At 35.2% G+C, this 26,794-nt stretch overlaps 1 protein-coding gene across 1 annotated transcript in view; it reads left to right on the forward strand.

Annotated features, from left to right (window-relative positions):
* Nucleotides 1-4,622: 4,622 nt before the first annotated feature.
* LOC111140884 (LDL receptor related protein 1B) overlaps nt 4,623-26,794 on the forward strand; it is a 1,957,146-nt gene continuing 1,934,974 nt past the window's right edge. The window contains exon 1 of the mRNA XM_022493131.1: nt 4,623-4,803. Coding sequence (XP_022348839.1) covers nt 4,623-4,803 — 181 coding nt within the window. The remainder of the gene's footprint in view (nt 4,804-26,794) is intronic.

Here is a 26,794-nt window from a genome sequence, read left to right on the forward strand (position 1 = left end):
TTGTCAAACAAGAGTCAGAGAACGTGTAAAACAATTGAATCAATAGTAAACACTTTTTTTTATTATTTATCCTGTGAACCTTATAGTTGAGTATCAGTTATGCTTTTCACTGCAATATGTACATCTTAATATGTTTATAGATAATGACAGTAAAGATAAGTTGAGGCTTATGCAAAGAGAAAAACTTAATTTGTCTGGAAATATTTTTACTTTCCAGGTTTAAGTGGGTACTTGCATCACATTTCACTTTCTTCTCAGTTATACATACTTTCCCATACTTGTCAAATGGTAGGAATTAAAGTTGCACCCAAATCTTATTTATCTGGACTGAATCCCCAGGTCTCAGTCGAAACAGCATGCTATCAAACAGGTATAACTCACTTTTGAAGGAAAGCAATTAAAAATGTGTATTGAAATGCTGTAGTTTGAGAGATAAAATGAATTGAAAGTTCTTTTTTCTTAGTGGCTTTGTCCAGAGTAAGTAACTTTGTTTCAATTTTAAGCACTAATAATGTTTCTTTAACAGTTCTCAGTATACCCCCCCTCCCCAGCCTTCCTTTTCCTTCTCATCCTGTGTCTGCAGCTGCCTGGCAACTTTTCTGTGTGGAAAGGCAGGGTAAGCACTCTAGCCGCCCTTGGAATGATAGCTGCAGAAAATCCTAGCAACCTGGTTCTCTGGCCAACTCTCCTTTACACACATCACTTCATGAGACAGATTGTCGGGCTTGGTTTGTTCAGACGTGCACCCTCCCCCTAACATGACTTTCATGTAGTGCATGACTTGTTATTATCTATGGTAAAAACAAAACAAACCAACAGCACAAAGAAAATAATCAAGTTAGCAGAAATGGAATCTGATGTTTGATCACATGTACACAAAGCATAGCTCTAATTGGGAAGTATAAGATTACTGCTGACTGATAATTAATATTCGTGTGTTGTTTTAGACCAGAAAGTAAGAATGATTGGTTCTACTTTGTTTAATTTATCTCAATGAAAGATTTCATAACATGCTATAGTTTGATGAATTAATTTATTTAACTTGTCAGTGTTAATAACTCTGATTAGAATGAAGAAATTATAATGGGCAATAGAAACAAACAGAATTTGAATAGTAACTCTTGCTAATCTCTCTTCACTAATAATATACTTTATTAATTTTCGTTTTCACTGAAGTATATATGATGGGAAATAAAAGCATTTCATAGAGAAATATACTTATGTTTCCCTTTTATTTATAGGCCATTATATTCGATGGTCACTCGAAACCTGGAAAAAATATTTAATTTTAAAACTCTAATTTGGTCTACACTTTTATCAACCTCATTAGATTCTCATGAAAACTATCTCTTTTGATGAGTTGGTCATTTTCTTTCTTTCTCTTTCTTTCTTTCTTTTTTTTTTTTTTTTAAGATTTATTTATTTATTTGACAGAGGGAGACACAGTGAGAGAGGGAACACAGCCAGGGAGAGTGGGAGAGGGAGAAGCAGGCTTTCTGCTGAGTAGGGAGTGTGATGAGGAGCTCCATGTGGGGCTCCATCCTAGGACTAGGATCATGACCTGAACTGAAGGCACATACTTAATGACTGAGCCACCCAGGTGCCCCGAGTTGGTCATTTTCAGTGAAGAACTACAACATGCAAGTGATTTGATGTGAGACAACTTTATTTTGACATTGGCCTTATTTTAGTTTTAGACCATGTATCGATTATAAATAATAACTGTATCTACTAATCTTAATTTTGAATATATTTATTATGTACTATTATGGCCTTGTGATATGAAACTATTCCTTATTATAAGTTTTGTCTTAAAAAATCTGCTTGACATACATCTAAATGCATGTGTAATGTCCACTTGACCACTGAAACATATTTAAGCATCCATTCTTCTACCCAATTACTATGAAGAGTTTTTATACCATTTAGGTCTTTGTTAATAACATCTACTCACATTCCTAAAATAAGCCCCAAATTTTATTTGATAGATAGAATTGAGAATAATTCATAGTTGATGTTAAATACGAGTCATCACCTTTCATTGTTATGCTAAACTTACTTTTTTTGTATGCTAACTTCCACAATCTTACACCACAATTTTGAGTCATGTGTCATTCACATATGGCAATTTGATTGGTGATCACTAAAAAGGAATTTTGTTTTTTGCTGTTATTCTGATCACAATGTGTAGACAATGCATCCTTGATTTTCTTCTATTCAGGGCAGTTAAAAAGTAAAGCAGATGATGTAAAAGAGATCATGTGGCTGTTACTCTGCCTAATTTACTTAGTAGTTTTATTATTAGGAGGCACTACATATTTAGAATGTAGCATATTTAGAATATACATTAGAATACAAAATCTTCTGGGTATTCACTGCTCTGATTATCTTTCGTAACTTTTCCCTTTTAAGAGTTGACAGTGGAATTCAGGGTTGCTACATATATCACAGAAGTGAATGAGTCACTGATTTTCCGTCATAGAACTTGAGTACATGGTAAATCTTTGGTTGTTCTGTTCCTGGCTACTTTCTCTTCTACTTTGCAATTTTGAGATGGGAGGTAATTGGTGGTAATAGTGTAGAAGAAGCAGAATCTGGATGTCCTTAGCATGGTTTGTGAACACTCCTCATTTTACTGCCAAGACTTAAGTGGATATAGATTTCCTAATAGCTGACCTCCTAGTTGACCGAATGGGATCATGTCAGAAAAACACCTCCTTACTTCATCCCAAAGAAAGGATAAATATTTCATGCAATGCAGATGTCTGTGGACACTCGAGAAAGAAATATTTGTTACTTTGGGCATCATTCTAAATTTACCCTTCCTCCTCTACTCTTGCTCCATATTCTTTGAACCCTGCCACTCAGTCCAAAGTTTGTGAATTTTTAGTATGAAGTAAAATAGGAAAAATACCTTTTTATATTTCCTATATGGTATATCTTTTTGTGAAAAGTAAAAATGACTAGGTGAAATTACCCACATAACAACTTTAGAGGAAAAGAAAACATACACTTTTAAAGGTGCAAGGAGTCATCTTTTTAGACACTAAATGGTTTGATATACAAGGGAATATCAAATTTAAAATTTACAGTATGGCAAAAATGATATAAAGGACATTTTATAATCACAGTGTAAGTATAGAATGGCAAATTTCACATATTCTTGGCAATTTCCTTTAGAGTCACCTTTGTGTTCTTTGATCCAGTCTAATTTTAATGGCTTCTAAGGAGCCTCCAAATATGTTTTGGGTAATTCAGCTCATGGTGCTGGCATTCATCTGTATTATTTCAACCAGTAAACAGTACAGAGTGTTTAGGGTATCTTTCCTTTGCTTTTCAATCATTCTGTTCCTTGGTTTTATTCTTTTCTTATAGTTTTCCTTACATCCATTTCAAGTTTCAAAATATCAAATATGAAACATTTTTCAACCTTAGCTCTTAGGCAAGAATTATGGATGTTACAAGGAAAAAATAAGCCTTCAACTATTAAGATTTCTGAATTTTAACTCGTTAGCCATTTCTGAATAGCTAACTAAAATTTTAGGTTTTTGAGCGATCATATTGAAAAACTCAAGTGGTCATATAAACAACTTTTTTTTTTTTTTTTTTTTTTAATTCCAGTGATTCATGTTCATGCCTCAGATGGTTTGGTAAAGTTTTTAAACTATAATTGTACTATGTGGAAAAAGAAAAACAAAGCAAAAACAGTAAAAAAAAAAAAAAATCCCCAACACATGTTTAAAATGGTTTGAGGAACCCTTTTAAAGAGAGAAATCCACGGCAACAAAACAAAGTGCCAATCCTTTGCTCTATGATTCCCTGCGTAGGGACTCCTTTCCATTCACTTTCCCTTCTTATGCAAGGGGTAATGACTTTGGGGATTGTTTTGGGTTTTGTTTCTGCTGAGTCACTATATTTTGCATCTTTGTCCCCAGGTGCTACTCAGCATAAAAGTTAAAAGAGCAATTCAAAAAGCTTTGCGTATGTGTGTTGAGCAGATGAAACCATTTTTTTTTTAAGAGAAGCTCAGTTACTTAGCTTGTCCTTCCTTACCGGGAAGGAAGCTTCCGGGGAGGGAAGGGACCAAATCTGCTTTGCCGAGAGAAGCATCCCAGCGCTGTAGCTGCGAATTCCGAGCTGGCTGTTAAATGCGGAGCTTCCTAGGCGCTTGGCTGGCTCAGCCCAATGCAGAAGTCTCCCCCTTCTCTCAAGACCCAAATCCCTACAGAACCAGCTTTGGAGTTACTTTCCCTTCAAGGAGACTGAAATAATTGTGATTTGTGGTGCTCTCAGTTCGCGGTGGTATTTTCCTGTTGTGTTAAATGCTTCTTACTAAGTAATAGATGTGATTTATGTGGACGACGAAGGGGTGTGTGGTGGATTCGGTGATTAATCAGTGAATTCCCATCCGCTGGCATCTCTCACTGCCCCTCTTTGCGTGATGTAAGATCAGACGTACCCTGCATTGAAAAGTCAAGACACAGGAGCGGCTCGCTGGCGCTCACACACACTCTCTCTCTCCCCCACGCGCGCATCCGTACACCTTCCACATCCTGCTCCAGGCAGGAGAAGGCGGACTGGCTGGGCTCATTGAGCTGAAGAATTTCCAGTGACATTTGTAAATGACGCTGCTCGATTCGGGGCTCCGAGCCGCCGCCGCCGCCGGGCCGAGGGCGACGCGGAGCAGTCTCCAGCGCAGGCTTCCTTACCGAGCGACCACAATGTCCGAGTTCCTCCTCGCCTTACTCACTCTCTCGGGATTATTGCCTGTCGCCCAGGTGCTGACCGTGGGAGCAGACCGAGGTAAGGAAATAACTCCCTCCTGGCGTCCCCTTTTTTCCTCGGCTTTCCTGATGGGCGATGCTTGTAGATAAGTGAGTGTGAAACTTAAGTCCTTGTGGCCCCGCTCCCCGGGACTGGCTGGCCACTGAGCTCCGGCCTCGATGGGGTGAGAGGTGCGGTGGGCGATTTCTGAACCAGGTGCAAGAGCCCTCGGCTTCCTTCCTCCTCCCCACCAAGCTTTTTTCTTTGGCCATTTACCAGCCCTTATTTTGTCCCCCACTGGGACCGTTTGGACTTGACTGCGCGCTTCTGCCCGCGCACCCAAGCGCTGCAGATGCTGGAATCAGAATTCGCTTTTCCAAGACTTCCGTAGGCGCGGAGTCTCAAGCTTTTAGCTTTTGCAGGCTCCGGCTTCTCCGCGTTGTGTGTGCTCCGTCAAGTTAGCTCGAGGTTAACTTCCCTACCTGCTGCACCCAGGGTGTGTGGACGGGGGAAAGCGCCCACTAAAGCCCCTTTCGTTTCTGTAGCCCCTTCTGAGGCAGACTCAAGTGAGATTCCAGTCATCAGCGCAGAGGCTTAGGCTTTCAGGGCGCTTTTGGGCTCAGGCACCTGCTTGAACTTGACTTTCTTGATTCTGAAGGTCTGTGGCACAGCTCATGGCACCAGATGACGTTGTTTACCCACCATTGGCGTTTTGCCATTGTTTTTTTTGCTTGTTTGTTTGTTTCAAAATAGCTGATGAATGGTAGAAGTTTAAATGGGAATGTATATGGGGAGCCGAGGAGAGAGGAGGTAGGAATGTTAATAAACCTAGATTGTGTAAACTTTTGATCTGGAAACCCAGGAATCCCTGTGCAAGTTTGACAATCTTTGACAACAGTTGCACGAATGAAAAAAAAGGTGGGGGGAGGTAGATGAATATTTGGGCCGCTGGCATTGGAATGGTTAACTCCCTAGAGTAAAATCAGGAGTATCATGGATCTAGGCTTTATATGCATATATACATATATATATTCGTATTGACTGATAATATTTTGGTTTGCTGTTGTTGTCAGTGATGTTTAATTAGAAAAAAAAAAAAAAAAAAAAAAGAAGTAACAAAGATAGAAAGGATCCTGGATCCCAATGTCAGGTAAATAGGCAAAATGTTGCATTGAGAGATTCAGTGACTGTGTTCACATGAAGCGAATTATGAATTGACTGAAAATTATTGCTTCATTATAGGAGAGAACAGGAGAATGAATTGTAGTCTTTCTATCCAATCTGCTGTTGGCAACCAGATTATGATCTTTATAATGTGCTCACACATTTCCTTTACCAGTGGTGAGACTAATATTAGTTCCTTTAGAAAATTTGACATTAACTGAGTGATAATCTTTTAAACATAACATTGCCACCTAACCACATAGCTTCTAAACTTGTCTTAACTTGCCTTGAAGTTGGTGTGGAATAGTTGAAAACTATACTGATAAAATGGAAGCATATAGCTCTAACTTGAAATGATGATGTCTTTGATCTGGAACAATCAGCTCTCAACCTTTCTTAGGAAGAATCTTTGAAGTTGGACCAGAGCAGAAGAACGGAATGAAGCTTTTCAGCCCTGTGAGCTAGCAGAATATAATGGCACTGCACACTCCTGCTCTTGGGCTTTTTCTGATTAAGTGCCCAATCTCTGCAAATTTGACCTCATCTAGAACTAAGTCCTCAGTGATTTTGGATGTATTTATGAGGGAAAGAGTTGTCACTGCAATGATTAGAATGAATACCTGAAGAGAATTATATATATCATAAAAAGGTAAACATACAGACCTCCGATTTTCTCCTTAGATAGAAAACTACATATCTTAAAAGATAACAATTTGATGCAAATTTAGTTCTGTGAGGGACAGGGACATCTAAGATATAAAAAGGGCATATGGAAAAGAATTGTTACTTTTTCCTGAACTAAAATAGTGTCATATATCATCATATCAGTATAAAAAGTACTATTATAAGATAGCACAAGTAAAAATAGTCGTAGACCAACACTTTGCCACTATTACGTATATTTAACACAACTTTCCTAACTGTTAGGAAGGAGCTAAAATTGTCCCAGTTATCTATCAAAAGTAAAAAGGGTGGGTCTTATTTTGAAAAAAAGGGGAAAAAAAGAGAAATCTTGTTTAAAGTTAAAAAAGAAAGTGCTGCTGCATTATGACAAACTTTCCTCAGTGAAATGCTGAAACAGATGATATGGGAATATAAACTCAAGAAAGAGGTTAATGAGATGTAGTTTTCTGCACTGGCTTATGTCAATTGTCCTTGAGGAATAAAATAGGCATGTGGATTACACAGGTGTGTTTTGTGGTGCAGGAGCTAGCTTCATGCCAGAAAATGAGAAATCACTTTCAGGTTCTCCAAATATATATTGGGTAATGGGTGACTTCTTAAACTGTGTGAACTAGATAGAAATGGTTGTATTACCTTCTACCTGTGTTGCTCCTTGTTTTTAATTTTTTTGAGCATAAGCTCAAACATTCTTTTTTTTAAACAGAAGAATATTTTGAGGCATTTGCTTGTGTTTGATCTACACATGCACTTGTCCTTCTAATTCTATGTTGTTTATTTTCTTGGTTTATATTGATTTTGATACAGAGTTAAGCTAATGTACATGTCAGTTCTTATTAGATTTCATCACATTGAAAAAAGGAAACATCTTTGTAACTCTTAACAGCAAAATGTGAGGGATAAATCATATTCACTTAGGATCAACCAATGTGTCATATAACAATGTCATATCATATCAAAGTATTGCTTGATAGGGATTAAGACTTAAAAGGAAGTATATTTTAAATTGTCAAATTTTCTGAAAATAAAAGGGATTGAGAAACCCAAAACTAGTCTCATTTAAATTCCTGAGTCTGATAAGATGGGGAAACATATTTTCAAACAATTAAAGTTCATGCTGTTATAATCATTTAAATGTATATGTCTCTAAAGCCATTTAAAAATGGCAATCATGTGTATGTCAAAATTTTAATCTTCCTTTACTTAAAGAAGAATGAACTGAAATCCATGTTTCTTTGTATTCCACAAACATAAAAGTTTTGTTTTGAAGAAGTCTCTGTAATCTTTGAGATTTCTTCTTTCTATCTTTTCTCAAGCTTAAATTGAAACTGGTAAGAATGGAAGGAGACAATGGGAAAACAAAGAACAATTTCAACGTGTTAAAACAGGAGAAAGAATGTGAATTGCAGTGAACAGAGTAAGTGAGGGAAAGAAAAATGGGAAAAAAAGCAAATTTAGGAAAAGACTAAATCCAAATTAATATTTCCTAAAGAGATTAAAGTATCTTTAGAGAAAATAATAATTCCTAAAATAATTATTTTCTTCTCATTTCATAATAAATATCTTATGAAAATGTTTGCAGTATAAAGATAATATAAAGAAACTTCCATCAACGTGAGGTTGGATATAATTAAACCTCTAAGAAAGGGGGGAGATACATGCAAATATTGCAGAAAACCCAAATGTTAAGAATGCGAGAGTTATTAAGATGGAAGTGATATTTTTAAAGTGGAAGTGAAGGATGTCTATCTTCTTAGAAAGGGGGGTGGATGAGTGATATGGTGAATATATTCTTAAGCATGATATGACACTTTCTAAATACTACTTGTCATTCATGATGGAGACATGCAGAAATTTTTAATTTGCAAGTGTATTGGATCCAGGACATTGATTTCTTACTATTTGCCTTGTCATTTTCTTTTCTGAGCCTTGGGTATACCTTAAAGATAGGTTCCATTTAAAGTTACCTGGACTGAACATTATTTGGTCTTCTACAAAAATTACAATGGTGAGGGATCTCTATATCTTCCCTCCATTCCATATATTATTATGATCAATTTATTTTTATGATTCTAGTATCAATTTTTACATCTTATATGAAATGTACACTCCCCTTTTTTCAATTCCTTCCTAGTAATAGGGATTTTGTATAGTAAAAAGTACCAACCAGATGTATTGAAAGATTTCTCTATCTTCTGTAGCTGTCTGTCAAAACAATTCTTGTACAAAGGAAACACTTGTCTTCATTTTAGATAGGTACATTCAATGAAAGTAGAATTAATGCTAAAAGTTAAACATGATTGTACCAACATGATGTCATTAAATTAATTTAGCTGTGAGTGCAACCTATTATATGTATACTATATACATAATATATATTATCTTACATAACATATATATCTAAAATCTTCTTTAAAGATTATATATACATATCTTATTTAAAATGGCTGCCCTGGCACAAACGTTCTTTAAAAACACTATTCTAGCCTGAAAATTAGAGATTTTTTTTATATGAAGCTTTCATTTTTTCAAATTCCAGAAAATACATGTCTATCTTTGTGATATTGCCTCCTTGAAAAACAAAAATGTGAAATGGAAAAATTTTAACAATTATTTTTCAACTCCTAAAACCCAACATGCAGTCAATATTCTAATGGTGAATTTCCAATGTAACAAATATTTTGTTGTAACAAAATCTGACAGTGGAGGATATAAATGTTAAATGCATTTGCTTTCAATATACCTGTAATTATGATGCCCTCCATGCTTGTAATTTGAAACAATGTTTTTAGTAGCTGGAATGCTAAACAAAACTAAAGTGAAAGTTTGAGTACTCTTACAATGAGTTAACCAGAGTACGTACTGGACAAAACTTCTATCGGGAAAATCATCATATTTACTCCAGGCAGTTCAAAAACTACCTAGAATGAGAAATCTGGGTCCCCATATTTAATCCAAGAATAATGACAAAAACCACCTTAATGCACAGAGAGTGCAAATAACAAGGTGTTTTTGTTTTTGTTGCTTGTTTTTTGATGGGGAAGGGAGGATAAAACTAATCAAACAGAAAAGTACTGGGATACTTTTTAATCTTTTTTTTTTTTTTAATATTTCCATGTGGACTGATATCCTCCAAATTTAACCTATATAAAAACCCATTAACTAGATGCATTGGGATGAAATTGCCACATACCAACCACAAATCTAATGGTCTACCGGCTCTGGGGAACATTTTCCAGTTGTTTTATTAAGGATGGAGATCTTTAGAGCTTGTTAATTCCTTGGGGGAGGGGAGGCTTCTATTGTTTAAATATTAAATAAAAAATTAGAGTTTTAAAAAGTTACTTTTGGACTAATCCACATGTGCCAATGAGTGTATCTTCCTCACTTGTTTTTGAAAAGTATTGTGCTTGCCATAGTATTTAATCACTGTTCTCACAATTTTGTGCTCTTTCATTTTAATGAAATCTTAATCTCTCCAAGTACATCTGAACGCTTCATGTTATAGAAAGGGGAATGAAGCCTTCAGGAAATTTTGCAACACATCAGAACAAGTAAGCTTAGACCTCCAAAATTTATGTATATATTTTTCTATTAGAAGTTTTTCTGCTATAAGCTGCCTTCACAATTTTAGATCTATATTTTCTCCTCATAAATGATTTGGTGGCCTCCCATTTCCCCCCTGGCATAACTACAAGGCCAAGTTAGAAAATATGTATTATTTATTGCTCTGTTCTGAATTCAGTGATACCAAAATATAGTTTATGTCTCTCTCTCCATCCTATTGATTTAGGCTATCTCTATACAAACCCAATTATTTTGACTGAGCTTCCTGACTAAACTAATTGATGAAACTGACTAGTAACTAAATGGGAATCACAGTTTTAGATAGTAGCCAATCAGATGAGGTGAAACAATAGAACTGATCTTGCATTAAAAGCCTAAAGTTGAATTTTGTGGAAAAATAACAAAAACAATACATTTTCCTAAAACACTTATGCATGACAGTTACCTTCTATACCTTGTAGAGTAAGTAATATGTACCTTTGCCATTATTCCTGTCATAACAGAGAAATGTAATATATTTTGGTAGTAATATATATTTTTATCATGTGTTAGCATAAGAATCTAAATTAATACTGAATACAAATAAGTATATGCTCTCAATTCATTCATATTCAGATAATTACTTTATTGAAAGTAATTAGAAATTTATTATTTTTCTTTATTGACTTTATTAACAAATTTATTTTTCTCATTTTGGAAAATATTTTTAAAAATTAAAGTATATTCCTAAATATTATTTCAAAGTTAAGACTTTTCTCAACACAGGATATATAGTAGAAATCATTGCAGTGATAAAATAGATAACAGGATTTAGTGTGTTTATAAATGTGAGTATAATAACTTTCTCATGCAGTCACATTAACTTATTTTCAGTCTGCAATTGGATATCCAGTTATGGTTAGATAATGCAATGGCATAGTTAAATAAATGGGGCCATTCATTGGCTGTTGATTTCCCAGTAGGTCAGATTCTTATAAGTATCACCAGTGCGAAAGGCTAATGATGAAGTTCATAATGCTTGTGTTACTTCTATTGTTCAATAATTATGCTTTCATATTTGTATGTATTTGTAGAATATTTGGGGTTTCTCGAATATTTCTAAATAGTTATAAATATGCAATACTTGCCAAAGGTGTGTTTACCTGTAGAAAGAATGAAAAGTAATTCGATTAATATATTCTTACTGTACAGTCATCTGTTTAATCTTATTTTTCTCGGATATAATCATGTATGTATGAAAGTTTCCATTTATACATGACTAATATTATAACTATATCCTTTATAGAAAACGAGTTGAGAAAGTACCTTTTATATGAGATTTCTTCTAACTTTATTAAGTAAGAGAAAAAAGAAAAAAAAAAAAAAAAAACTTGAAGAAGATAGAGCGTGTTGCCTTGCTAAGGTGCCGGCATTACATTTTATCTCACAATGCATTCTTATTAACAGTCAGACATCCCTTCCTGAGATGCAAGCACCTCATTGTCCTGGCTGGCTTAGCCTTCAGACCAAAGACAGGTATTGTTGAAACACGACCTCATTTTAGTCGAAAGAATACTTTTCTTCTTTAGGTAAGATCAAGGTACCACAGATCGTCTCTTGTTTTATTCTTACAATCAATAGGACGTTCCTTCCTAACTTTTCTACATTGCATTGACATACTTCAAGACTTCCAAGACAGCTTAACTTTAGAAATATGAATACATAATTCCTTAAGAATTTTTCTACCGCTGAGTTTTTCTTTAGTGACAATTTGTTATCATAGCCTTTTTTTTTTTCTTAAAATGAGAAAAGATAGCTAAAAATGGGGTGGGGGAGAAGAGGAGAAGTGAAATTTAGTTGTGGTTGCTTGCTTTGAGTGTTCCAAGGGTATTTTAAGATATTTGTGAGAAAGAAAAACTGTAGGTATAAGACATATAACAGAAATGGGTTTAGAATGGTTTGTTTTCTTTAAAAATAAGGTTGTATAAGGAGAGGAAGGACAAAGATGCTGGAGTGGTGCATTGACAGTAAGGATTTATTGAAACTTCCATCTATACAGACCAAATAACTGAGGCAATTAGGAATCTCAGACTTTTGCTAAAATATGTATTCTGAAATTTAAAAAAAGATTTGGTTTTTAGATTATCTAAGACCTTGTGTGCATTTCCTAAAGCTTTTAATGGTATATTTTATTGGTATGAAAATGTTAAAGTAGCAAGTATGCTTTATTAAAATATTCCACTTTATTCAACTCTATTAATTTTTAAGGCATTTTCTCATAATTAAGCTCTTGAAAGTACAGGGATAACGATGCCAGCTCATGGGTGAGATTTTTGTCTCTTCAGGTGAAAATATTATGATCATGCCTACTGGGCATTTGTATTTCTCAGATTTAAAAAAAAACAACTAGATTTATAGATAGAATTACTAATTCAGAATTCAGGCCCTTTTGCTGAGTCCTTGTCCTGCTGTTATTTTAACAAAATGCTAGTAGTTCACCAACACCATGCTAATGACACATAATGTTAGTGGATACATATCATACTTGGGGGAAAATAGGTTGATTTAATTCAACATTAGCTAACATGAAGAACAGGTGGAATTTAGAATTTAAACATTCTGCATCTGTCCATCTTTGGAAATAGTTCTTTCCCCTACTAGGATGTTTTCTTCCTATTTGCGCTTGTTAAGGATATTGTCGAGTCTTTTGGAATTAATCCTTAATAGTGTAAGAACCAAAATCTTACCACTTTTTCCATTCTTCTTGCTTTCTCTCACTGCTGGGGAAACATAATGATCTAAAGAGCATGGGGGTTTTCTTTTATGTGTATTTTAATCTGGGTGCCTGTGAAAACACCACCAGAGTTTTCCAGAAAACCACTCCAACCAATTACATAAAAGAGACAAAGTGGTGCCCCCTTCCACCTTCCATGACAGCAAGGAAAATAATGTATGTGAAAACATATTAAATCCTATATTTCACTATAAAACCAGAAATCCCTTATATTTTCTAGATGCTTTAATTTTTTTCAGTTTTTTCCCTACTGAATTCATATGATTCCTAATCCATGTGGTTGGTTGATGTGGATCCACGTGGATCATTCACTTACATATCCATTCATTCAGCAAAGTACAGCAAATGATGTGCTGCGTACTGTTCTGAAAGTTGGGGATGAGGCAAGTGAGCAAGTTAGACAATGCGACTGGTTTGATGTAGCTTATATTTTAGTGTAGGGGGAAACAATCAGCAAACAAATAATATTTTGTTCTAAGAAGAAATAAAAAATAATGTGATGTAATTGAGAGAAGTAATTGGTGGCTATAATCACAGAAGGCCTTTTGAGAAGGATGACCTATTTGCTGAGATGAAAGAAAGAGAGGGAACAAGTATGAGTAGTTCTGAAGGAAAAGCTTTCCATGCAAACCCTTGAGAGGGAGTCAAGCATTTGGTGTTCTAGAGTGAGAAAGTCTGTTTGTATGTTTGAAGTGAACTCTGCGTGTTTGGGAAAGAGTATGAGCTGGAAAAGGCATATATATGGTAAAGCCATAAACAGGTCCACAGGACAATGCAGATCAAGGTGAGGCATTTGGGTTTTGTTATTATTACAACAGGCAGCGAATGAATGTTTAATCAGAGGTGACATGACACCACTTGATTTTTAAGAGCTCATGCTTGTTGCTGCTGAATGAAGGAGAATAAGAGGGATACAGTAATCTAGTTAAAGGGCTGTCAGAATTGTCCTGGAGAGAGATGTTGGTGACTTAAATGAGGAGATGGCAATGTAGATGAGGACTAGGTAGAGGAGAAATCATATCTTTAATTTAGGGAGATTTTCTATAATACTGAATGTAGTACCAGGCAACATATTTTATTGCCTGGTACTACAGGATAAGGCTGTATCTGGATTTAAATACAGACTCAAACTATTGTCTTTGAAGGTAAAGGCTAACAGTGAAGGCTATTTAAAAATGAATACATTCCTTTTGCTGCACCTTTTATTGATTTGCATGAAACGTGTTTCTCAGTGTAAAAGTATGTGAGGGTCACGTGTGGATGCTGCAATATTTCTTGCCTTGTTATCTTTTCCCTTATATTTCAGAAATATTAATACCATCTTCCCTATTACCCCATGTTTTCCCATACAATGTCTGTAAAATGGAATTAGTAGAGTCAGATTCATAATATTCTTTGGGGGTTTATTAAAATAATGCACTTAGTGATATTCTAAGCATTAGTAAAAATGGCAGTAATATTTTTTTTCTTTTATTTCTACTAATCTAAATGAATATAGCAGCAGAAGGAATAGGCTTTGGCCTATGTGATGAAGATTCATTTGTGCAATTTTTTTTTCCTTGAGATCCTCAGAGTTTTCAAGAAAGAACCCGTTTTCATTGTCCCCAAAATCTTTGCATGATTGAGAGGAATTTGTGCTGATAGTTGAGTTCCCACTAATGAATATTCGATTAAAGGGAAGAAATTGTTAAGAATACTGCTATTGGCTATATTCATTACCTTGCCTGGTAATTCCTAGAAAACCTTAAAAAGGAAGGGGGTAGTGACAGTAAATGGTGGAAAATCTACTGGGTAAGCATTTATGACCTAGTGGGTATTCCTCTTTGTCAGTCAGGGCCCTTGGATTATTCTGTATTTATCCACACATTCATTGAATAACTGTTATAGTAACTACTATGTACCATTCAGTGTGATTTATAGACCAGAGAAAGAAACAACTGAACAACAAAACCAGGACAAGCAATGAATACCAGGAAGAAACAACTGAACAACAAAACCAGGACAAGCAATTGTTAAACACCAGTTTAACAATTGTACAAGTTTGGATTTTTAGGGAAAGATTGCTTATGGCTACAAAAGAAACTCATTTGGGTCTATTGAGTTCTTGTGGAGCTAGAAAGGAAAAAGAGTTGAGAGAAAGGTATTATAAAACTGATGGGAAAGGAAAAAATATCCAAGCCCAGAAGGTCCATGAGAATGAAGAAAGAAATACAGTGTTTGAAGGAAATACTGTTTGTATGAAGATGAGTGAGTTACTCTGCACCCTAAGTTATTTAAAGATTGTTTCAGGATTTGATTCCATTGATTTTTTTTCAATTATTCTTTTTCTTTTTTGGCTCTTTCCTTATATCTACCTTAGACAAAGTCAGAGATTGGTTTTAAAACTTCACATTCAAATCTGCATTCCAAAGTACAAATTTAGCTCCCCAAATATTCCCACTCAGTTTATTTGTCAGTTATACAAGTCATCTAGTGTCAAAAAGGCACCTGGGAGTAGTCAACTTTTTGACACTATTTACCTTATGTTGCTAGCAGCAGCATTGTGGAGGAAATACTTCATTCAGAGAAATTACCTTGGAAAAGCTTCATGATCATTACATAGGATGTAAAAAGAAAATTTGCTTTCTTAGTTTTCAAACATGATATATCTTTTGATTAAAGAAGGGAAGATATATACTAAAGGCATTAAGTTAAAATAAAGAGAGCCAAAGCTCAGGCATTTAAAGTTTTATAAATAAGGTACAACAACAACAACGAAAAGATATTGAAACAAAAGATCTTAACCAATTTATTTGTCACGTAAAAGAGCTTATATGCAGGTTTAGTAGACATTGGCTAGATGCATGTGCAGAAATCAAATTTGTGTATGACTTTAAGTTCAGTCTATTTTTCATTCCCATTGTCAAAATCCCCTTTAATAATTTGGCTCCAGAATTTCAGTAGTAAAATCAACATTTTGCCTAGAAATAAGTTAAATATGGAATAAACACCAAAATTTTATTAAATTTTTGAGTGATTGAACCAAATGAAATTTGAGGCTGAAAGATTTTGCATTAATATTTAATTTGGGACTCACTGTAAATTTATTTGCTTTGTACTTTAGCAGAGGGGTGCCAAAAAGTTTGGAAATAAATTAATCTGAGTAATTGAAAACAGCAGGAAGGGGAAGGGTTACTTGTATATTTGTGAATATGAGGCATGATTTATGCTTCCTGACTAGAACTCTGCTCACATCACACGGAGGTCTGCTGAAGGGCTTTTTTTCCTTTCATAAGGAAAGCACTATGGGAAAAAGTTCAAAATGAGTATAAGGGAGTTATTTATATTTTAGGTAAAGCGAGAAATAATTACTGACTGCATGCTCAGAATAAAAGGCATTGGGCAGGAAATGTTGTGACCCCTTGCAACAGACTTAAACCTGCTATAAAGATCCAAGGAAAATAAACAAAGCTTATTCAGTTAACAGTTAAGCTGGCGAGACACCTGAAAAATCCAGCAATAGCAAGAAAATCACTTAAGTCAAAAATAAACTTTCAGAGATTGAAGCTACTCAAGTTCACCAAGATTTAGAGATGAATGCCAAAGAGGATTAGTAAAACTCTCTTTCCTGTGAAATGCAGCAGTAATGGCTCTATCGCCAAGTCTCAAACTCTCGCTTGAGAGTAACCATGTGAGTTTTAAACTCAGTATACAATAATAACATTTTCTTAAAAAGCAAGAAATCCTATAAAGGAACCTGAAGCAGCAATCCTGCCCTCTTCCCTCCCTTCCAGTGAGAGCAAATGATAGGCCACAATTCTTCTGTAGTTGCCTAGAGATAAATAGGATGCTTATGGCTTCTGAGATCTCCACTCAGGGAAAAAGCTGCTTAGACCTCATTGCTCGTCATGTTAGGTAATGGCACTCAGACATATCTGACTGAACTTTATGAATTAAAGGACAAGATATAGGGCAAGGTTTACAAACACAAATGCATATAGCACCCAGGCTAGTCAGAAGGTGCCCCAGGTGACATGTAAATTAGAGAACACCCACACTGTCCAAAGGAGCAGCTGATATTTAAATGGAGCAGATTGTGGCCCTGGGTGAATGTGAGCCAAGGGCTACCAGGCCTTTAAGAAGTTTTAGAGTGGCCCAGAGTCTGGATTTTTATGTTCAATGCCTAAAGTTTTAAATATGGACCCTCAATATAAAAAGCAGCATGCATGCACATGAGCACACAGACACACACAGACACACACACACACCCCAAATAAATAATATTGTAGCGGTCAAAAACACAAACTGATGAATTGAACACCCAAGCTGACAGTCTGTGGCCCACTGTGAAGTCCTACAGTTGCAGGGATCAGCATAGGGTTGGACTGGGTCACAGCGGACACTTTATTAGTGTGCATTGCAAACAAAAGTTGGCCCTAAAGAGCTGAGCACAATGCCTTGAAATTTGGAGTGCATAATTGTTACAGGTCATGGCTTTAGGAAGAAGGATATCAAAAATGAATTTCAACAGTGTCCTGTATCTGTGCCTTTGAAACTTCCTCTCTCCTTTAAGACATAAGGCTGAATCAGGCGAGAGTGTGGGTACAGAGAAAATTCTTAAAGACCCTACAGAAAATAAATGCTGTTAGACCCAATTGTGACATGGAGCAGAAACATGCCACTGAAAGTGACCAAAGAAACAAAATTCTCTTAATAATGGTGAGAACATACTATGTGGCTGATTTCAGTCAGCCTCAGCACTCCAGGGACCTCATGAAAAATATTCTACATGGTAAATAACAGCCATTTGGTGAAAACAATGTTGCTGTTCCACACACATCATTATTGAAATATGGAGTGAGGGGTGCCTGGGCGGCTCAGTCAGCTAAGCATCTACTTTTGATTTTGGGTGGGGTTATGATCTCAGGGTGGTGAGAGTGAACCCCATGCATGGGGCTCCATGCTGAGTGAGGAACCTGCTTAAGAGTCTCTGTCTCCCTCTCCTCCTAGCCTTGTACTCTGTCTCCAGAAAAAAAATGTGGAATGAAAAATTAAAAAGTGTGTAAGGAGAAAAATGTAGTAAAGCAAAGATGTCAGAGATATGATCCTAATGGGTAGGCAAATTCTCATGCTGAGACACCAATGGGATTGCATTTAGGTTTGTGTTTCATCTTCCCTTTTTCTGGAAAAGCCGTGACTTAATGAGAGCCAAGTGTGTTCTCTATTTCCATGCATTGTCTTTAGATTTCATACCTGTGTTGACATAAGAATTAGTACATCCAAACTGCCTATTTGAATCAGCTTTAAAAAAAAAAACTTTCTATTTTGAAATAAATTTACACTTGCAGAGAATGTATACAACTAGTACAGAGAGTTGCCATACTCCCTTCATTTAGTTGCTCCTAATGTTAACATATTATAGAACTATAATATAATTACTAAAACAAAAAGTTAATATTGGTACAGTAAATATTAGTCACTCAACTATAGACTTTGTATTTTAAGAGTTTTTCTACTAATGAACTGCTTCTATCCCAGCATCCAATCCAGGATACAATACTGCATCAAGTTTCCATATTTGGACAATCTCTGTCTTTGGTGTACTTTTATGACTTAGGCTCTACTGAAAAATCCTGGCCAGTTATTTTGTAGATTTCCTACAATCTGGTTTACCTAAGATTTTCTCATAGTTATATATTTTTGACTAGAATGTCACATAAGAAATCTGCCCTCTTTGGGGCACCTGGGTGGCTCAGTGGGTTAAGCCTCTGCCTTCGGCTCAGGTCATGATCTCAGGGTCCTGGGATGGAGCCCCGCATCGGGCTCTCTGCTCAGCAGGGAGCCTGCTTCCCCCTCTCTCTGCCTGCCTCTCTGCCTACTTGTGATCTCTCTCTCTCTGTCAAATAAACAAACTCTTTAAAAAAGATTTAAAAAAAATCATCATATGGTATCAGGAGATCCATGTCAATTGATCACTTAGGTGAGATGACGCCTTTCTAATTCTTTCTACTTTATTAATTGGAATTCTTCTGTAAGAAAAAATTGTGCTTGCTTTCTTCCATTTTTTTTTTAAGATTTTATTTATTTATCTGACAGAGATCACAAGTAGGCAGAGAGGCAGGCAGAGAGAGAGGGGGAAGCAGACTCCCTGCTGAGCAGAGAGCCCGACGTGGGGCTCATCCCAGGACCCTGAGATCATGACCTGAGCCGAAGGCAGAGACTTAACCCCTGAGCCACCCAGGCATCCTTTCTTTCGTTCTTTTGTTCTTTCTCTCTCTCTTTCCCTCCCTCCCTTCCTACTTTCCTCCCATCAGTATAGATTCACAGGTATTTATTTTATTGTTTGTGTTATAATTCAATACTATCATTATTTAAGTTCTTGCTCAAATTATTCTACTTTTGGCCATTGGTAAGTCTTTCAGATTGGCTACTGTGCCTTTGGAGATACCCCCATCCTTTTTTGAGCATTTTCTTTCTTTCTAACAGATGATTCAAGCTCATCTTGATTTTGCCTGTTTTTGCCCTGGAATCAACTACTACTCCAATGAATTTCATGGGATATTGGAACTTCAGACACTTTTAGGTGGGATGTGCTCTCTTCAGTGTCATAAGATTATCTTAAGGGTGGTAAACGATGGCAAGAATAATTCCTCTGCTGATATGTTTTGATATTGCAAAAGAAATCATTTTGCTGAGTTCTTTAAGTATATTTATTTACTATTTTTTATTTTAAAGATTTTATTTATTCGAAACAGAGAGAGCATGTGAGAGAGAGCACAAATGGGAGGAGAGGGACAGAGGGAGAGGGAGAAGCAGACTCCCCACTGAACAGGGAGACCTATGCCAGGCTCATTTCCAAGACCCCAAGATCATGACCTGAGCTGCATGTAGCCACTTAACTGAGATACACAGGTGCCCCTCAGTTTCTCAGTTCTTTAATTTTAATACAGTAATCCCTGCAGTGATTGATTACCTGCTGACTAAAATTCTGAATTAGTGTGATTATGGGTAATTATGCTTTTTAAGGCATTCAAAATATCATCATCTCCAAAGTTTCTTAAACAGTGCATAATTTTATAAAATCAATTAACATTTATTGATATTTTTTCAGAAAACCTGTGTTAGGTATTTTTTTTTTTAAAGGCATCTCTGCCCTCGGGAGTTGATGATCTAATTTAGATAATTCATAAGTCTTATGACTTGTAATTCACAGGTCATATAAGGGATGATTGCAGAGAGTTTGATCAGACCTGGCAGGTGAGGCCATGGGCCTGTACTGATTTTGTATCTTGTCTTTTGAATGGGCAGTGAATAGAAAAGCATATGCCAGAGATAGTGAATGGTTTGATCTTTTTGGACAGATCTTGACTGATTGGTAGTTATTCACATTGCTGTATTGAAAGAGATTCTATAGTTGAGTCTGTGTTCTTTAGTAAAGGGCACAGTAATGAGTTGGTGAGGTTTCCAGTGATCAAGTCAGAAGACTATGTGAGTGTTAGTGTCTGGCCTACTTACCATTTCCAGTTTAGTTAGCACAATAGGAGCACAGTATATGTGTCTTGTGATTAAAAAAGATAGTTCCTGCCCATGACTCATGGGTAAGATGAACCAATGAACCAATGGATAAAATTCCAGCTAATGAAAAATAGCTTTGTATAAGAACAAGTGTCTAGAATCTTTTCAAAAGGTCCAGGCTCTCCACATTTTCAATGTATGCAGTTTTTAATTTTCTTCCTTTATAGTGCCACCACAAACATCATATTGCTGGAGTTTGTTTGCTTGTTTTTAAGCTTTTTTGGTGGTTGATGAGGCCTTGTTCTCCCTGATCATTTCCAGTTTCTCCTAACTTTGAGCTGCAGTGTTTTTTTTCCCTCACTTCAGGATCCTCCCCCACCTGCTAAAAGAGCCAAACCCAACCTCACTCTCCAAAGAGTCTGATTCATTTTAGGTGCTTGGATATATCCAGTTTTAATGACATATTGTCTAAAAAAATTTAGATGTGAGATTATTGATCCAACCATCAGTTTAGCTTCTGATAATAGCTCTAGGAAGGTAGTGAGAAACAGAACTAGTTGGAAAGCAATGCAACACCCATATTGAATTTTTAACAACTTAATACATTTTAGGAAATGATCCATCTGAAAGGCATTATGGCTTGCTGAGAAAAGCTGTACACTGGGAACCAGGAGAAGTGGGCTCAATTCCCAGCTCTGCATCTGACTCATTCTTTGTCCTTGGGCAAGTCACTTAGCCTCTCTCTGTGTCTACTTCCTGCCTGGTAAAATAAGGAGAATAATGCATAAAGACTCCTACCTCACCAAGATGTGTTGAAGCTGTATTCTGTAACCACTGAAGGATCTTTCTTCCCCCTGCTGGCTAATGGCAAACTTATTTTTATTAGCATCTAGTTTGATTGAATTTTGCAAAAAGAGCATGGAGCTACAACTAACTTGAAAAAATCCTTTAATCCTTTAATTTACACTGGAGTTTTATTGCAGTACATATTGCTTTGTGTTAACATAGGAGGAGGACTTGTAGATCCTATATCTACAAAAATATCTGTTGCCTCAATCTACTTGGGTGTCAACTAAGTAATCTTGTACTGAGCACTGCAGAGTCCATTAGAATAGAAGATGAAATCCTGGAGAGAAGAGGTTTACATATTAGAAATAATTAGAGAATGTTACATAGCAATATTTATTTTAAAATGCTATTGTTAGGGTTAGAATTTAGACAATGAAGAAATCAATTTAGGCTGAAAAATCACAGAGCAATCTCTTGGTATATGTTGAATAAATTCCTTTCATCCCATGACATCTTCCTTGATTCCTCCAGCAAAAATGATCATTTCCTTCATTTACCATCATCTTTGTTTGATTTTACTGGATCATTTTACATTTCTCCAGTTTTCCCCAAATGTATTTTATAGAGTTTTTTAAGTCTTTTTTTTTTCTTTTTAAATATTAGGTAATCATAGATCATGCTTTTTCTTTGTTATTTTGTCTCTTAATTCATTTATATTGAACAACACCCCATCACATTTTTTTCTTGATCTTTATCTTTTGAAATGATTCTGCCAAGCATAGAATATCTTGTATTCTGAATTTATTTTCTCATTATTTTATTTATCTTGGTCCTGTTTCACCAGTGCTTTTTATAAATTGGGTATTAGATCTACCAGCTAGACTAGATTCCAGTTGAATATTTCTGGACAGAATATTTCCTAGGTGATATTAGATATGTGTATACATAGTAGAATTAATAATGCAAACATTGAGAGAGACAGAAAGTATAGCTTTGGCTTTGCTGAAATGCTTGGCAGTAATATGGTGTCCTATTGTAGAAGAAAAGACTGCACTTATTAGCTGTATTATCTTTGATAATTACTTTATCTCTTCAAATCTCAGTTTCCTTATAGATGAAATGCAGTGATAGTTACCATAAAGATTTGAGGTTTTGAGAAAATACCTATAAAGTGTCCTTTTATAGTAGGCACTCAATTAATGAAAGTTTATTAGTACTAGTAGTAGTAATAATGGTTGCTTTGGTAATGTATTCTGTCATATGGTCTTGTATGATGGAAATGCTTAAGAATGGCATTTATTCTATGAACAGAAAGCAATACTGTTCATCCCAGGATCCCCATTGTAACAGACTAATGTTTCCTGTCTGTTGGTTGGTTGGTTGTTTTAATGTGCTCCCATATGGTATGATATAAATGGAAGACAGCATTCTTAAATCCTTCTAGTAGGTTATAAATATTCTAATAAACAAAGTTAAGACATCCACAGGCAAAAGGCTCTCTTTCTCTAAAAACTCTCCAAATTCTTTGTCCCAAGATCATTTTGTACTTTCTACACTCCAGTATAAGGAGAGAAAAATACATACAAGATCCAGGAACCTACACTTGAGTTATTCCCAGTAATTAAAACAAAACAAAACAAAACAAAAACACAAAAACTAAAACAAATGAAACAAACCATAAAACGTATATTAGGGTTGAGATTAAGAGATTAAGTTTTGAAGTCAGTCAGTTTGGATTCCAATCCAAGCTTTATCACTTATTAGCTGTGTCACATTGGCCAGGATACATAATCTCTTTGAAATTCTGTATGCTTATTTGCAAAAAAACTCAAAGAGATGTAAATATAGAATAGAGATATATAAACCACCAACTCACAATCACCCTTCTAGTTATTATTAGATTTTATTACTGTATATTTACATTTACTGCCTACAGTTAATAACTCTTAGAAGCCAGAGAAATTATAGAAAGAAGAGAAATTATAGTAAGAAGACTAGGACCATTGCAGAGTCTGCAAAAGGACTAGGCAGAGGAATGGTAGGGAGGAATGACATCCACATCTCATTCTGCTTACCAAGCTTTGTGCCCTCATCTGGGATTACAGTGGACCAGAGGGGTTCCTTTTTCTAATTAGCATAAAGATGTAATGTAGGCTATTGATGTCCTAGATGGGAACCTTCTAAACATAGGGAACTGCAGGTACAAAGTCAGTGAGGTGCAAGAGAATTGACCTAAAATAAGTAGTTCTGTGGTTCACTGTGGTTAATTCAAGAACTCTTGAGCAATAAGATGTACAGAAAATGTTGTTCTTTATAATTCAGTGGTTCTAAGGTAGGCTTTTTAAAGTAACCTCTAAAAGAAATAATCTAAAATCTAAATACGGGCACTTGGGTGGTGTAGTTGGTTAATCATCAGACTCTTGGTTTTGGCTCAGGTCATGGTCTCAGGGTCGTGAGACTGAGCTCCTAGTTGGGCTCCATGCTCAGCACGAGTCTGCTTTGGTTTCATTCTCCCTCTCCCTCTGCCTCCCCTCCCTACTCATTCTCTCAAATAGATAAATAAATCTTAAAAAAAATTCTTTAATTAATGAACTACTTTATAACAGGAGGAAAGAAACTTGTCAAGGAATAAATTTCAATATAAATTTTCATACTTTCTTCTGATGTTAGTCTCTAGAAATATAATTTATTTTTTTCTTCAAATAGTTTAAAATGACATTTTCACTACATTAAAACAGAGTTACTCTCACAACTTGCTAACTTACTGAAAGTGCATCAGGTCATGACTTCATGTTCCTGTATTGAATGTCCTGTGGGGATTCATTGCTATGTTGTATCTGAAAGTAGAAAGAATAATTTATTGGTAATCTAGAATACTTTTCTGATCTTGGTGGTAATAATAAAATGACTTTTTTTTTTTTTGCTTTTATGAGTAAAAAACCAAAGTTTCCAAGTTTTTATTATCCATTTTTACCCATATAAGGCTTTTGTATTTACCTTACAGAATAAGCAGGTGGGACAGGAGGAACATCTGCTTTTTTTTTTTTTTTAAATTCTCCACAGGTATTACTGTACTTATTAAAAATACTATTTTTTTCCAGGAAGAATGATGTGATTATATAATACCAAGTAAATGTTTAATGCATCTAAGTGATAAATTTACATAAAATGTAGTTTGCTTTCTCATCAAAGTGTGTGTGCTAAAGATCTTCTGTCAGAAGATCAGAATGAAGAGAAAAATCAAGGGTTATATTTGTGTCTTTTAATATGACACGTATTATTCTATATAGCTTTTGAAAACAACTAAACCAGATACCGTTTTTGAATGTTAACACTGTACTTTGCTGATGCTATTATTTTCTCTTTGGGTAAGGGGACTATGAGGAATGCCCAATAGGCATGTTTTACTTCTCAGTAGGAAGAGCTACTCTTTACATAAAATAATCTGAAAATTTAAAAGTATGTTTTTTCATTATTTTTGTATTTTTAAAGCCAAAACTACTAAACTTTTGCTTTCCTACAAAGCAATAAAAACAAATAGTTGGAGGCAAAATATGTACAATATTAATCTTGGGTTTCCTTTACTGAAGGAACATAATTTACTAGGATAAGCCAATATTTGAAGATTTTTTATATCTGATCAATTTATAGATGCTACAAAAATTGTTTTTCAAAAATGGAAGAAGATCCTCTCTTAAAATAAGCATCACTTATAGGTTGCTACTATACGCAATACAGACTGCTACTGAGATTGTCCAAGTTATACTATTTTAATCTTGTTATTATATTTTCTACATGGTATATTCAAGCCTTGCCCTAATATTACAGAAATAGGAGAAAAAGACATTAAAACATTTCTAGGGTGTTAAAGTGAGTTAACATCATAACCACCAACTGTCAGCAAGCTTTGGGGAGTCAGCAGGGAGCCATGTTTATCCCACATAATGGATGTGTGGTCATGGATCTCATTAAGCAATAACAATCTTTGGGAAATAGTTGCTTCCTCCCAAAGTCCACTCTAAATGTACTCTTTCCTAGTCCACTGAGGTTCATTCTGCTTATAAGTTCATCATGCTCTTTTTTTTTTTTTTTTTTTTTTTTTTTTGGAGTTATTTTAAGCTTGTTTCGTTTTGTAACAGAGGAATCCTGTCACATAAAAATTGAGATATTTGTCTCTCAAAAATCCATTGAAAAGGAAGCCAGTGCTTGAGACTTACTAGGAAAGTTCTTGGGTAAGCATAGTTTCTGAGATAAATTGTTCTGAGGTAATGAATGAGACATGCATCACTTGACATACTTAGTAGTTTTTACCTGGAGTCAGTTGAGGGAAATATGCAAATTCTCTAACTCCAGTGACCTTGGCAAATAAATTCTATAAGCCTGTTTTAACCAAGATCTGTAATTGAAAATATAGTCACTAGATCTCAGGTTTAGGGAGCAATGTGGGCATCCATGGGGTGTTTTCGTCCCTTTAAAAAAGATTTCATTCATCTTGCTAACCACTGCAAAAATGTACTAATGATAAATTAAAGTGGGTGTCTGAAAAAGGAAAACATATGTATATATCCCAACCACTTGGTAGTCAATGAAGAAGTGTTCGATGTCCAAGTTTTCTCATTCAGCCTTGTCTGATTTTAGTACTTTAATACTTTAGTCCTTTAGATTCTCATATAGCCTGGGTTTCAAATGAATTATAGGAAATGAGAACAATGGTGCCATGAAGTAATCGTTAAAATGGGAGGGACTCTAAAAATGTGAATTCTACTTTCATTCATTGATGGACTTTTTTCTCCCAAGAGGAGCATAGTAGTTAGTTGCATTTGCAACCCATGCTTTACTGATTTTTTTCTTTTAAATTATTAAATATCTATTGATAAATTACTTGCAAATTACACTCCTAGCAGAGAATATGAAGAGACTGGCCATATTGCTTTTAATTTTCCAGCTAACATTAAATGTAGTATTGTTCTTTCACATGGAATTAAAGATGAATAATAGCTTATTTTAGAAAAAAAATAATTTAGGACAATTATAGAGGCTCTAAAATCATCAGACATATTCACTTCAGAGAACACATCTATTTTATATTTGTTGAGAGTTCCCTATAAATTAATTTTTATATTTGAGCCATCTTATGCCCCTTATTTTTTTTAAGGGAATGGTATTTGATTAAAAAAAAAGAATATATTAGAAAACTCTTTGGGACAATTAATATTTATTAGTGGCATTAAATTCTTGGGGTATAATACTTTTGTCTAAAAATTATAATAGTAAAATAGAGCAAAATGTTTAGGAACATAATCTAATTTGTTTTTATTTAAATGTATGTCTTTAATTATTACTTATGCATCTTTTTAAAAACCTTACTGAGTGGTATTATTTTATTTTAGCCCAGAAAACATTGCAAAATAAAAGTAAAAGTAAATATAAATTCTTTTTTTTTTTTTTTTAAAGATTTTATTTATTTGTCAGAGAGAGAGGGAGAGAGAGCGAGCACAGGCAGACAGAATGGCAGGCAGAGGCAGAGGGAGAAGCAGGCTCCCCGCCGAGCAAGGAGCCGGA

Source organism: Enhydra lutris, unplaced genomic scaffold (genome assembly GCF_002288905.1).
Source record: "Enhydra lutris kenyoni isolate GAN:26980312 unplaced genomic scaffold, ASM228890v2 scaffoldscaffold1, whole genome shotgun sequence".
Taxonomy (NCBI): Eukaryota; Metazoa; Chordata; class Mammalia; order Carnivora; family Mustelidae; genus Enhydra; species Enhydra lutris.